This window comes from Aspergillus nidulans, chromosome III (genome assembly GCF_000011425.1).
Source record: "Aspergillus nidulans FGSC A4 chromosome III".
NCBI classification, from domain to species: Eukaryota; Fungi; Ascomycota; class Eurotiomycetes; order Eurotiales; family Aspergillaceae; genus Aspergillus; species Aspergillus nidulans.
This window is the reverse complement of record NC_066259.1, coordinates 146,979-159,833: the sequence shown is the minus strand read 5'-3', so window position 1 is coordinate 159,833 and position 12,855 is coordinate 146,979. Positions and strand designations below refer to the sequence as shown.

Below are 12,855 nucleotides of genomic sequence, written 5' to 3'. Positions count from 1 at the left end.
TGCTTTATGCTCTTGGCCACTTGTACTTACAACTTTAAAGTCTGGACGGTAATTTGCAGGGATCTACCGAACAATTCATCGGAGAACGCGTAAAAACGCGAAGTCACATGACATTGTACTGCGCTTACGACTATAATTACCAAAGGTATCTCGATCACGAAATACAAAGGGCTCTGCCTGTATGAGTCCAATCATGCCTCCTGTTGATTCATATGGCTAGGGATGTTCCATGGGTCATAATCCATATGTACAAAAGCTCTTTCCACTGTCGGTACGCTCTCAAGCATATATTGTAGACTCTCGCCGAGGTCATGGCTGTCGCGCAGACTGCTATTATCCGGCAGCACGATGTCAACCTCGACATTGAGTAAATCACCCGCGTAGTACGCTCTTAAATTTTGGATTTTGAGGATAGACCGCGAGAACCGCATTGTCATGTACAGAAGGATGCTGACGTCCTCGCGGGAGGCGGCAGCTCCGGTGAGGTGGCGGATGTGCTCGCTGGCGGTACGACTCCAGTTCCAGATTATGTAAATGGAGAGGATCAGACCTCCCAGGGGATCGAGAAACCAGATGTTCGTGAAGCCGCCCACTAGAGCATTGCGTTAGCGTTACTGTACTAGGGAGGATGTTGGTAGTACGCACCGAGCGGGAAGACGATGCTGAAGAAATTGAAAACTACATCCGTCATTGCATCCTGCGCCAAGGCTTGGACACTCGAGTTATTTATTAGTCGGCACCAGAACCAGCACAGGAACTTGACGACCACGGTGCTACCCATAATCGCCGCCGATGGCACTGATAGCTGGATCACGGCGTGCTCGGAGGAGATCAAGCGGCCCGCAGACGTGATAGCCACCTGAAAGAACGAGGTAACCATCACAACAGCAAAAACCAAAACACTAAGTGGCTCCAATCGACGTCGACTAATAGGGTATTCGTAACGGTCTTGTCTTCGGATAAGAGCGGTAGTAATCCAGACGATAGTAGTCGATAGAAAATCCAATGCTCCGTCCACCAAGCTCGCAAGAACTGATACTGAGTTTGTCATCAACAAAGCAGCAATCTTTGCGGCCAGGAGAATGACGTTTGCGACAAAGTTGACATAAATGGCGACAGTGACAATGCGGGCTCCGCTGTCCACAAAATCATGACCTTTTGGTGTGACATCTTCCAAGGGTGATGCTTCTCCATCCGTAGTTTGAGGTAGTAGCAGCGAGCTTTCACTAGGAATCCGATAGAGATTCCGAGGTGTGCGCTTGATCTTCTTAGGTATTTCGTCATCTGCCAGGTTCTCGAAAGATCCGTAGCCTCCTTCATGCGCGCCTGCGTTTGTTCTCTTCGCGCTCTCTACAGCACGATTCTGCTGGTATTCCACTATCAGACGACGGGGCAACGACGAGTCGAGGAGCCGGTCAATATAGACGTATTGCGAAATAAGGTTATTATTCCGCTCGTAGAGTTGACGCCTGGGAATATTAGAACTTTTGTTCTGAGATGGGAAAGGCTTCATACAATGGTTTCGACAATCCTTTCAACGCGTTCGGGTGTTGATAGTACTGCTGCCTGATTCCGTTAGCAAGTCGCCAACGTGAGTATCAAGCGAACTTCACTGCCAACGCAGAATTACCAATTATATGGCGGCCTCCGCTCGCCGATCAATTCCCTCGCCCGCACTGTTGCGGGGCCCTCAACCCGGTGACGGAAAGAACCTGTGTCATCGCGCTCGGTGTCGATGTACCCATCTGGCCTATAGAGGCTTTGGCTGCTCGAGAACGATCGTCGTCGTATTAAAGATGAAAGGTATTGGCCGCGTGTGGATAGGATGTCGACTTGAGGTTCGAGACTCGGTCGCCTGGGCCGGATCGGCGATTCATTATCTGATGGTGAGGATGGAACAGAAAATTGCGGCCGTGTTCTGCGGCCAGAAGACGCCATTCTAGGATCAATCAGGCAATACTGCGATGACGGCTGATTGTTGGCCCCGCTGATATCGGATTGACTGCGCTTTTCTGCCACAGCTCCCCGCCTTCGGCTGACGACCCCGCATTGACATCTGGATAGCTTCATATTTCTAGTCATTATCTTAGCTCAGCCAATACATTTGGTACTCCATGCTCGAAGCGAATTCTTTTTTTTACATCAGTGCTAGTGCCGGGTAGGAAATTAGGGTGGCATCGGTCGCCTCCGACAGAAATGCGGAGAGAGAAAGTGCATCGAGGACGAGCACACGATGGGATTGGCTAATACATTGAATATTGGCACAAATGAGAAGAAGCAAGGCTTGTATTGCACGGCGGTTACTTTCTGGGTCCGCTATCTTCAACAATAATGGATGCCTTTGCGGTCTCCTTTACGGGGTAACCTAAATACCCTAGGGCTTCTGCGGACATAGTACCAACCCTTTCGCTTAATTCAGCAATCGAGGATATAGAACATTGGGTTGAGAAGTCGATGAGACCATGGGTATTCTAGATCTACCGATATATCGCCCATGAATTCGCTTCAGCAACTCAACGCTCTCAGCCTAGGAATATTGCACGTTCCCCAGTCCATGAATGTAATGTTCTCCCAGGATGTTAGGGCCTGCATGGCGGTGCCTCCCACATCTGTATCAAGTCTAACTGCTCCCAGTTGTCATCCATTCAATGTTGCTGGGCTTCCTTACGAAATGCATCACGAGTACTCCTCTTATGAAGTGCACTTAGCCCTTTTGCTTCAAACTCACTTCTCCAAATTAAAAAAGCAGCCATGCCTTACGGACCGTATTTACCTTTGTTGGCTCACGGTAGTAGACAGTACTTGCGTCAATATCAAACCCTTGAACCTCAAAAACGAGTCACGATTTTCCGCCCCCCAAAACAGAATATCTTGATCCCTGTAGTCTGCAGGCCTCTCTTAATACTCATGTATCATCTCTTCTATCAAATTTCCCTGCCCATATACAGGATGTAAGCATATAACGCCTCGAGTTTAGTGTACTCTGCTCAGTTCTGACTGAGCATGTACGTTCAGCCTCGACTTACTTGCAACCTTATATGTTATTCCATAAACCTAAGGTCAGTTGAAGGACTGGGAGGGACTGCAAGCCCACAACTATTGCCAACAGTCCCGAAACGTCGATGGGAAGTAGAAGCTCGATTCAAGCGCCAGTTCATACCGATAATCTTTATTGATTTTAACCATTATAAGTTCCAATAATTCTGATAAGCAAGAAACTCGCAGAGGGCTGCCATATATTGTATTTTATGAGCTTCTCCAGGGCTTTAGGGTCAATAGAGGCAGCATATTCAACTTCGTAAACTTGTCAAGCCCAGATACCTATGATCATGCCTTCCTGAGCGCGGGGTTTTGGCCACAGATTCACCTGCGAAGCATCTCCGCAGTTACCGGCCCGTCCCCGCCCTAGTGATGGAGCTTGGGCTACTAGATTCGAACTAGCGCATCCTACTTTGGACGTTTCTTCCAACAGACAAGAAAAGAATCATCACCTACATGACAATATGATAGATATAAGAGCGTAAGCTGTGTGGGCAAATCTAGTTTGCGGCAAGACAGAAGTTACGGGTCAAACACTTGGACTGCCGTCCCCTAACCTGGCCCTCGTCGTTTTCCTCCACGAACGGGCTAGCAGCACTTAGTTGCTTGAAGATGAGCTCGAATTTGTTCAATTAGAAAGGGTAATTTTCCGACGAGTGAAGCCGTCGGGTCAGGAATTGTACAACTCGTTTATGTCGGACTCTTGACTGCGCGCATGTGAAAAAGGAGGCGGGGGCAATTAGTCGCTTAAGTCATTCTCTTGGAATCGCACAGTCCAGCAGGAACGCACAAGGAAGCTCTTAAGGTAATGCGTCCCATGATCGGCGGAAGAGGCGGAATCTCCTCTGAGGCTGAGAGAAGACAAGATCGTCCCAGGTCAAAGATGACAAGGTTATCCTCGAAGCAGTATCCTAGGAGGAGCCCAAACGCGATGCAGGCTTTCTGGTACGGCTGGTGAACGAACCCTGACCGAAAAGATCCTCTCCTGTTGGAAATAATGATATGTCAGCTTGGAAATATGACTGGCTAAGACTAATCTGGTAATTGTGACGCCTTTTTTGCTTAGCGGTATATTTTGCCGATATGATACCATGTTAAGTTAGTAAACTCAAAAGGCCTTATTGCCGTCCCCCACCAACCGTTGCAAATAGGCGTTTGGCTTGCCGTAGGACTGTAAAATGGCAATCCAGTGCGTCGCAAACCGGCCGTGGTGGAATCAGGCGAGGTCTCTGGCAGCTCTCTTCCATTCCCGCAGTTTTGCTCAAGCCAGCAGACTCCCTAGCCATCAATGTGGGCTATAACATATCCCAAACCGGTCTGTTAGCAAACGTTCGCCTATTACTGCCCGCTTCTGGTTCGTCGAGAAGATTTCGCCATTTTGATCGTACCCATTTCTCGTACTAGCGCTTGCAGTGGGTCTAGAAATATGGACAAGAAGTTGAGACGGTGAAGGTGCTTCTGCAACCTGGCCGTGACAGAAACTTGTGTCACTGAAAGTTCTGGCAACGGTAGCTGAGGCCAAAGCCTGCGGGTGGTGTGATAGAGCAATCCCATTCGGGTTAGCTCCTCCACGTGCTCCTTGTCGAGGGTACTGGACTACCTCCTCCAAGTACGTCAACCTACGACGCTATCACCCGATCCTCCTCGCCGAGGTCACTTGCTACACTAAGCCGTCTGACTTGATGGGAAGAGTCCGGATAGACAGCCGACTTCCGGTTCACGTGGTTCCGCCGAGCTCTGCCGTTGCCATCGACGGTTGCCAATAACGAAGGAACACTGCTGCGAGTCGGCGAGCCGAAAACTTCCATCCAGCAGCTCGGGCATCGCATAAATTCAGAGAGTTAGTCCTTCGAGAATCTGGCTTGAATAGCTCAACCTGCTCATTGGTCATTGATTTCCGACGCGAATCCTTGAAAGCTAGCGAAGACGAGACCGTGTCTCATCCGGCTTAGTGAGCTTTTGCTTGAGGACCCCACCGGACTGTCATCACGTACGGCAGATTCGTTGTTCACCAGCCAAGGCCGCACAACGCTTGGAGCTGGTTTCGCTATGGAGGCCGATTGGTGACGGTAGTCATGTTTGCACGCCGAGAGCTTGTGATTATGTCCCCTCGCCGAGTCCTGCGACGAGGTCCGGGTAAGCAATCAGCATTGCCTTGTCTCCCGTCAGTCTCTGACCCGTAATTCTCATACGATGCGGGCCTGATTGACGGAGAAATTCCTCGTTGGTGGCAAGAACGCTGGACATTGAGGCTAAATGTCAGATACACCCGGCTAGCCTTGGACGATGATCTTTATTGGCCGAGAATCGCGCTGTTCGCTGACAGCGGCCTAGTTTAGCTTCAAATTCATGGCATATTTGCACCAACCAGGGCGGTGGGCCGGCGGTCGACCATTGCAAGAAATCGGTTTACTCCGAAGTTGCGGACCCCTGGGCCTCCCCGGATTTTGTCTGCCCCGCTTTTCCCTTCGCCCACACTTGTGAGTTACCGGTCAGGAGTCAAGGCTAGGCCCGGTCAGCAACAACGGCGTCTCTTGGATTCTGGAAGAAGACTGGCCTTGGAAATTGGGGCCAATGCGACAATTTGCCGACCCTGTATATATGCGATGCGGCCTTCCACTTTTCGGACCCTCCTTCCGTTCTTCTGTGCCTTCGACCCCCACCATCCCGGTATCCGTTGATCAGCAGTCGCAAGGGCCCTTTGACGATACCCACGCTCACAATGGGTCGACTGTATACTTTCAACCTTGCCCTGTTCGCGGCGACAGGGTCATTCTTGTTTGGATATGATAGCGGTGTGATGACCGATGTCATTGCGTCGAAGAATTTCCTGCGGTATTTCAACACCACCAAGACCTCTGCGATTATCGGGGCGATCAATAGCACATTCTCTGGAGGCGGTACGGTGACAAAATCTCTCCAATTTTGAATCTCGGTCTAATAACCGCAGCTGCTATCGGTGCCCTCCAAGGAGGGTTGACGATGGATCGGTTTGGCCGCAAGTTCACGATCCAGATGGGCGCTTCGATCTGTCTCGTTGGGGCGATCCTTCAGGCTGCCGCGACAAACCTGGCTATGATCCTCGTCGGGCGTATTCTCGCGGGTTGGGCTGTCGGTCTCATGTCCATGTCTGTCCCTGTCTATCAATCGGAATGCGCGCATCCTCGAAACCGCGGTATGATTATCGGTCTCGCCCAGCAGATGATTGGAGTCGGTTTCATTGTCAGCACGTAAGCCGCTCGTTCCTTAAAATCTTCGCGACTCTGACCGTAGTAGATGGATTGGCTTTGGCTCGTTGCACGCACCCGAGAGCAGTGAATTCCAATGGCGATTCCCATTGGCGTTCCAGGTCGTTCCTGCAGTGATCCTGCTCATTGGACTGTTCTTCCTACCCGAGTCTCCGCGTCACCTGATCGGAAAGGAGAAATACGAGGAGGCAATGAAGGTTTTGCGAAAACTTCATTATGACGGCACGAACGAGGACTGGATTCAACGAGAGTATGGCGAGATCAAGTCCACCATTGACGCAGAAAGGGCCGTGACCGAGCCTGGTTGGCTAGTGATGTTCAAGGTTCCTCAGTATAGGACTCGGTTATTGTACGCTCACCACCCTAAAGATTATTGACCACGGCTGACCGGTACAGGCACGGTGTTCTCGTCCAGGTATTCACGCAGATGACAGGTATCAACGTTATCAACTACTACCAGACTATCATGTACGAGAATCTCGGGATCACCGGCAGCACCAACATTCTTGTCACCGGTATCTACAACTGCCTCGGCCCTCTCGCCAATCTCCTCTTTATCCTTTTCGTTCTCGACAAAGTCGGACGCCGCCGACCCATGCTCTTTGGAGCAATCGGTATTACAATCGCGCTGTTCTGCGAGGCGGCCTTGAACTCTCAGAACGAAGACGGGCACCGTAGAGGCTACAGTATCGGCGGTGTCTTCTTCATTTTCTGCGTCACCATCATCTTCTCCTGGTCCTTTGGGCCTTGCAGTTGGTACGTTTCTGTAGCTTCCATTACATTCGCAGAACTGACAGGAACAGGGTCTACATGGCGGAAGTCATGCCCATGCAGATCCGCGGCCGCGGAAACGCCTTCGCTACCGGCGTCGGCAATTGGACTGTCAGCACGCTCTGGTCGCAAGTGTCTCCCATCGCTCTCGGCAAGATCGGGTGGAAGTTCTATTTCATCTTCGCAGGCTGGAGTACGTCCGCCCTTCAACCCCATCCCCTCTGATCCAAGAATACTAACTCAAAACCAGATATATGTGTCACACTACCTGTAGTATACTTTTTCTTCATCGAGACGAAACAAAAATCTCTTGAAGAGATCGATATTCTGTTCGGAGGGCGTGCGCTGGGAACCCTGCCGGAGGATATCGCGGACAAGGACAACGAGGTCGTGGCTACGACAGAGCACCACGATAAGAGGGAGGTCTGACGGCAGAGCGGCTGGGGAGGTCTGCGCAATTATTTGCTCCAAGCCCACTTGCGCAGGTTACAATTCTGCGAATATACTTTGCCGTACTCTTCGGGTACCGTAGTTGACGTGCACTGGACCGGGATCCCGGTCCCGTGACACAGACCTAGCTGGAGCCATGTAAGGTTAATCGCGGGAGGGGATGTGAGGCAAGGTGAGGATCGGCTCTGCATGCGCAGCGCCTCTACCACCTCCTCACCTAGTCTTGGCAACTCTGAGGACGGGCCCCATCTCTCATCAGGCACCATCTAGCTTGCAATTAATGACCTAAACTATGGCTACTTTCTCGAACAACTTGTATCCGCTCTTGTATCTGCTCCAGGCACCGGATAGAATCGGACTCACACTATGAACTGAGATGGACTATGCTTCTGCCCAGCAACATCACGTAATCAATCCCAGCTCGCATCTCGTGATAAGCTTATGTGGGGCCTATCCAGGTGGGGTCGCTCCTTTGTCACTTTTGAAAACATCACATCAACAAGTCTTCAAGTGAAAAAAACAAATCTCGTAGCCTTTTAACAGTAGCTATACATAAGACCAATATATGATCCCTTCGAACCATTTAAGCGATTAAGACTGCCGCCTCTAGACAAAATTGGCGATACCGATCACATTCCGTTGGCCTTCACATGATCCCGCCAACGTCTCCCGTTCCGATCGCTAATGATCGGCCAACGCGGGGAACGCTCCTGTCAAATCGCATCGCATGGCCTGTCCAACCGCACCGTAGCATGGTGTGCTCTGATGTTAGGCACACCCGTTCACGAGGCCTGATCTTCCTGCGTGGTCGAGCTACATATGCAGCAGCAGCAGGACGACGAGGAGGCAAGGTTTAAGGTGCAGTGCCCCTCGCCTCCCCATTCTCCCCATTCCGCGCACCGTACCTGCCATTGTTATTCGTATACTAGGGGCTGGACAAGGTTCAGCTAGCTCCCGTTACACCTTCACTTTCCTCAGCTTTAACCTTCACTTTTCCCTCTTGTCTCCTACACCGACTCCTCGACTTTTCTTCATCTCTTCTCACACTCATCATCTCGTCTCCCCTCACACTCCTAGCATCTTTTGATTCCCCTTTCTTCCTGCACTAGACTTGGCGTCTGGTACTTGGCCGCTAGCTGCCTACGTCACCACCGGTCTAGACGGGACTTAGCTACCGTACCCGTCGGGACTGAGGAGCATCTGATCTTCGCAGAGCAGACGCTGGACATGGCCTGACCGGCGACTAAAAAGCACTCTTTGCGGTCGCCGTTTGCGCCGTGAATAAATAATCGGTTAAAACCCCGATTACGGTGATTTCGAGTTCCCGATATACTATATAATACCGCCCCAGACCAAGTCAACAACAGCGAAAACACCCGGCCAGCCTAGAGTGTTGTGAGGCGATCGCAACCGCTCTCTACCGAAAGCGAGGTACTGCTTAGGGTGCAAGGCATGGACAGAAGAGACCAACGCCACGAAAGGAAGTTCCAAATCAGCCAGACTCATATGAGCATTGTCCTAGGTATTGGTCTTGGGATTGTCGCTCTGATCATCATGTGTCTGATGTACGTCTCTTCCTTTTTTCCTTGAATAATGCGGAATACTTAGACACGAACTAATGCTGGATTAGCTTCACCGTCTACTTCAATCGCCGCGAGCGGCGGCCGCCGAGCAAGAAATCGCGCAAGCGGGATTCGTCCGACAAACTCCGCAAGCTCGATGCCGTCTCGCCTTCAAGAACACTCGAGGAGTGGTGGACCAAAGCTCACGGCCCTCCTCTCCCCTCTGATTGTCCGGAAAATCAGTTTATATGGTACGTTCAGCCTTGTATTCAGCCCGCTTCTGTGGATGGTGTCGCATTATCGCTTGTTTGGCAGCCCGTCGCTGACCACTCTTCACTGCAGCGTGGTATGCCTTGAACCAGTCCTCCGCTCGCAAGTGATCCGCGAACTCAAATGCCTGCACGTTTTCCATCGAGAATGCCTGGATAAATGGTATCTCCAGGACCATTACAACTGCCCGCTCTGCCACAGAGCCTACTTCTATCAGGAAACCCGACCAACAAACGATTTTGTTTGGATGGTATGACTATGATGATAATGACGATATGACTGATAGATTGGGTGATGATTTGATATTGCTGTGATAACCCTCTTCGTTATATTTCTCTCCTCCGACATCCTGACCTCGATTCCTATGCTCTTCTGACTGGCTATGCGCCGGTGTATCCTTGGAAGAACAAGAGTAATTATGTACCAAGTCGTGATGCAACAACCGCATATCGGCGTCTGTATCCCGCCCGCAGGCGAGCCTAAAACAAAAACTCATCCTTGGCCGGGGATTCGAACGAATCCAAATCGATATTGTTCGGAGCATACCAATTCAAAAGACTATACAGCCCCGCCGCGTCATGGTCCGGATAGCCACCGCTTGCATCTAAGAACCCTTGCACAGGCTGCGGGTCCGGCTTGGGATCCAATATCTGGTCCAGGATATCAGACAGCTTTTTCTCGACTGCCTTGCACGTCCGATAATTGCCTTGTCCTGGAGTTGCGACCCATGACAGACACGAGACGAAAACACTGAGGTTGCGGATTATCTCAGGCCGCGGAGGCATGACTGGATGTGGGCCTGGTTCTTGGGTTTGTCGAAGAAGTTCAAAGGCTAAAGTGCTTGCGCTTGGGAGACCGTAGTAGAGGACCTGTTGGTGTTAGTGCTGTGTCTGATCTGGCTGGAGGAATTTAACAGCACGTACGATCCAAGAATGATGCCTACTCATATCAACTCCCGGGTGCCGTTCGCCAGTGACCTCAAGGATGATGGCGAGGACCTCCCGGGAGGTCATGAAAAGGGCTTCCTGGCTGGTGTTTGTTCGCTTGACGACCATTCTCTGAACCAAGAATAGAGTATACAGATAATCGAGGTAGATGTGGCGTCTCGCGAAGGTGATATTAGGCGATTCTCCATTCGGGATGTACTGGTCATGTCGTAGGTAAACAGGACATGACTGCCATTGGTTCTGGGCGGTTTGGATAAGCTCACTACAGAGAGTCAGTCGGTACCACAGCGGGGTTGGAGCTAGAGCCTACTCACTTATACTTGCTCAAAATCGTCTTGTCATCATAATTCCCCAGCGCAATCTCAAGCGCCTGCTCTCTCAGCACTGCCAAATGGAACCGTAAACGCAACAGGCTTCCCCGCAGCGTGTTGCCTTTCGTATTCCACCCTGAGGAGTCGAGATTAGCCATTGCCCGCCTGAGCTGCTCCTCGCCAGCAATCAGGTCTTCATCCTTAATGTCCAGCGGCGGTGAAATAGAGCAGTACCGATAATTAATAAATGGCGGCCTCCCAACGAACGTAGAAAGAGACTTGTCTGCGTAGAATGCAGCAGCGAAGCACATTTTCCGCCACTGATGCAGGAATGGAGGACAGTTTTGTGCGCGTGTGCTTTCCTGATGCAGACCGGCTGCATATATGGTCGCTGTGAGATTGCCAAGTTTGCGCCAGGCGGCGTAGCCTATACTGTCGTTAGTGGCAATGTTTGTGTCATGAGAGCAGGGCGTACTCGTATCCCCATAATACTGCGTACGCAATAGCATATCGTTGTACTGATAGAAGCCCAGAAGTTCATTAACCGACGCCGCTGTTGCACAGAACAAAAGACACGTCCTGCTTGCCTCGACCAAGCGTGAACGGAGCATCTCCGCGCCCTGTGCGTCAGGCGCCACCCGCAGAACATCGGGGTCGTCATCTGAGGTGGACATCATTGCGATCCCGGCCGTCGCCAAAACAAGACCAACTACCTCCCAGCGCAGGTTCTCGTCTGTAAACGAGGCAAAATACTCTTCGACCGTCATGGACGCATGCGAGGTCAGTGGATGAGCCGAGGACTGGAATATGCGCTGCACCAGATCGCGGAGCTGCTTTTCGACGTCTTTCTCACGGTCAATGGCGTCGAAGATCCGTCGAAGGGATATGATAATCGCTCTTATGATGAGGTTTGAGACAACGGCCATCAAGTGGCCAGCGTAGAACTTGCGAATCAGGATCTCCCATATGTTGTTCCGGTAGAGAAACTTGATGACTTCGAGGCCGGACTCAAGACGGTAACCGTCCGTTAATTTGGATAGTACCCCGTCTGGGGCATGGTTACCCTCCTCAAAGGATATGTTTGCGCGGTGTTCGCTGAAGACGGCGGAAAAGCTGGTCGAGCCTAGATACCCAGGTGTTGTGGAGGGGCGCTGGTCTGCGGCTGCAAGGCGAAGTCCGTACTGCACCGTAGATGCAGATGCAGATGCAGATGCAGTACCCGACGCAGATGTTGGTTCAGGGCTTGGCGTACTATTTAAATCAGTTCTTTTGCCTTCTGCTTCCTCCACTAAGCTGGTGAACGTACAGTGAAGATTCCGTCCTTGGCCTCTTGGCAGGACGATAAGATGGAGGCTGCGATGCATCCTTGGTCATAGGCGCAGGATGATAAAAGCATCTCTGCGTAATGTTTTTCGCAATACATCGTCCACAAACTGGCCGTCCATGGTCACATTTAAGCTTTGATTTGCGACAAGGCTCGCAAGATTGGAGCAGGCCATTGCGACGGATTGCCGGTGTTGAGTCAGTCATTCTCAAACGCGGGATATCACCACCGGGGCTATAAAGTGGACGACTTTAGCACATATAAAACCATCTCGTCTTCATATTCCATACTGAACCTAAAGGGCGTTCAGTTTGCAGGCGAAGGCGGCAAGAGGGGCCCCAGTGGGAAACGCAGGTGTCGACCAGAGAAGACCTCCTCTTACTAATCAATATCCAGCACCTCGCTCGTCCAATCATACGAGGCAATCACACCGCCATAGGCGGATTGCAACTATCTATATACTAACTGAATTATCTACTGATATCGAGAACATTCTTTTTGAAGCCTTTGAAAAGGCATAAATAGCCTATACAGATTGTAGTTAGAAGATTAGGACCCTCAAGACCTTCAATGCAGTCGCTCATTACCGATATCAATCACATGATCAAAATCGACGCTAGCAACCACCTCGAAAGCCGACAGCAGGAAATGGTCTCGTGTCGACGGTGAGTCCAGCTGTGTTCGGCTGACACCGGTCTAACCCAATCGGGACGAGATGCCTCCAGCCTTAGCAGTGTATCGTACACAGTGCAAGCAGTTGCAGGGGAAAAGCTGGTCCATTCTCTTTCTAACGGACAGAATCTTTGATCAATCGGATCAGTCATCCTGAGATCTTGCCTGAAACCAGATGAGGATAAATTATCTGCTATCAATTGTTATCAAGGCTTTATAGCAAAAGTGGAAACCACATTACGTAGGCTCGATGGAAGAAGG

At 50.9% G+C, this 12,855-nt stretch overlaps 4 protein-coding genes across 4 annotated transcripts, besides 1 other annotated feature; 2 read left to right on the top strand and 2 right to left on the bottom strand.

The window, feature by feature from the left end:
* Positions 1 to 12,855: part of a sequence feature (contig 1.84 954..621812(-1)) that runs on past the window's edge.
* ANIA_05049 (cation diffusion facilitator family transporter) lies at positions 192 to 2,082 on the bottom strand (the record flags this gene model as incomplete). The annotated part of the gene is made up of 3 exons (XM_657561.1): positions 192 to 592; positions 646 to 1,469; positions 1,631 to 2,082. 3 exons carry the CDS (start codon positions 2,080 to 2,082, stop codon positions 192 to 194), a joined length of 1,677 nt encoding a protein of 558 aa, XP_662653.1.
* Positions 5,235 to 7,487, top strand: ANIA_05050 (sugar porter family MFS transporter; the record flags this gene model as incomplete). The annotated part of the gene is made up of 7 exons (XM_657562.2): positions 5,235 to 5,297; positions 5,374 to 5,939; positions 5,990 to 6,269; positions 6,316 to 6,618; positions 6,657 to 7,043; positions 7,091 to 7,251; positions 7,309 to 7,487. The coding sequence occupies exons 2-7, from the start codon at positions 5,762 to 5,764 to the stop codon at positions 7,485 to 7,487; spliced, it is 1,488 nt and encodes a 495-aa protein (XP_662654.1). The 5' UTR covers positions 5,235 to 5,297; positions 5,374 to 5,761.
* ANIA_05051 (putative RING finger domain protein) lies at positions 9,063 to 9,635 on the top strand (the record flags this gene model as incomplete). Its single annotated transcript, XM_657563.1, has 4 exons — positions 9,063 to 9,073; positions 9,139 to 9,261; positions 9,332 to 9,590; positions 9,627 to 9,635. The coding sequence occupies 4 exons, from the start codon at positions 9,063 to 9,065 to the stop codon at positions 9,633 to 9,635; spliced, it is 402 nt and encodes a 133-aa protein (XP_662655.1).
* On the bottom strand, positions 9,820 to 12,128 carry ANIA_05052 (putative C6 transcription factor; the record flags this gene model as incomplete). Its single annotated transcript, XM_050611548.1, has 4 exons — positions 9,820 to 10,209; positions 10,264 to 10,549; positions 10,602 to 11,849; positions 11,905 to 12,128. The coding sequence occupies 4 exons, from the start codon at positions 12,126 to 12,128 to the stop codon at positions 9,820 to 9,822; spliced, it is 2,148 nt and encodes a 715-aa protein (XP_050467565.1).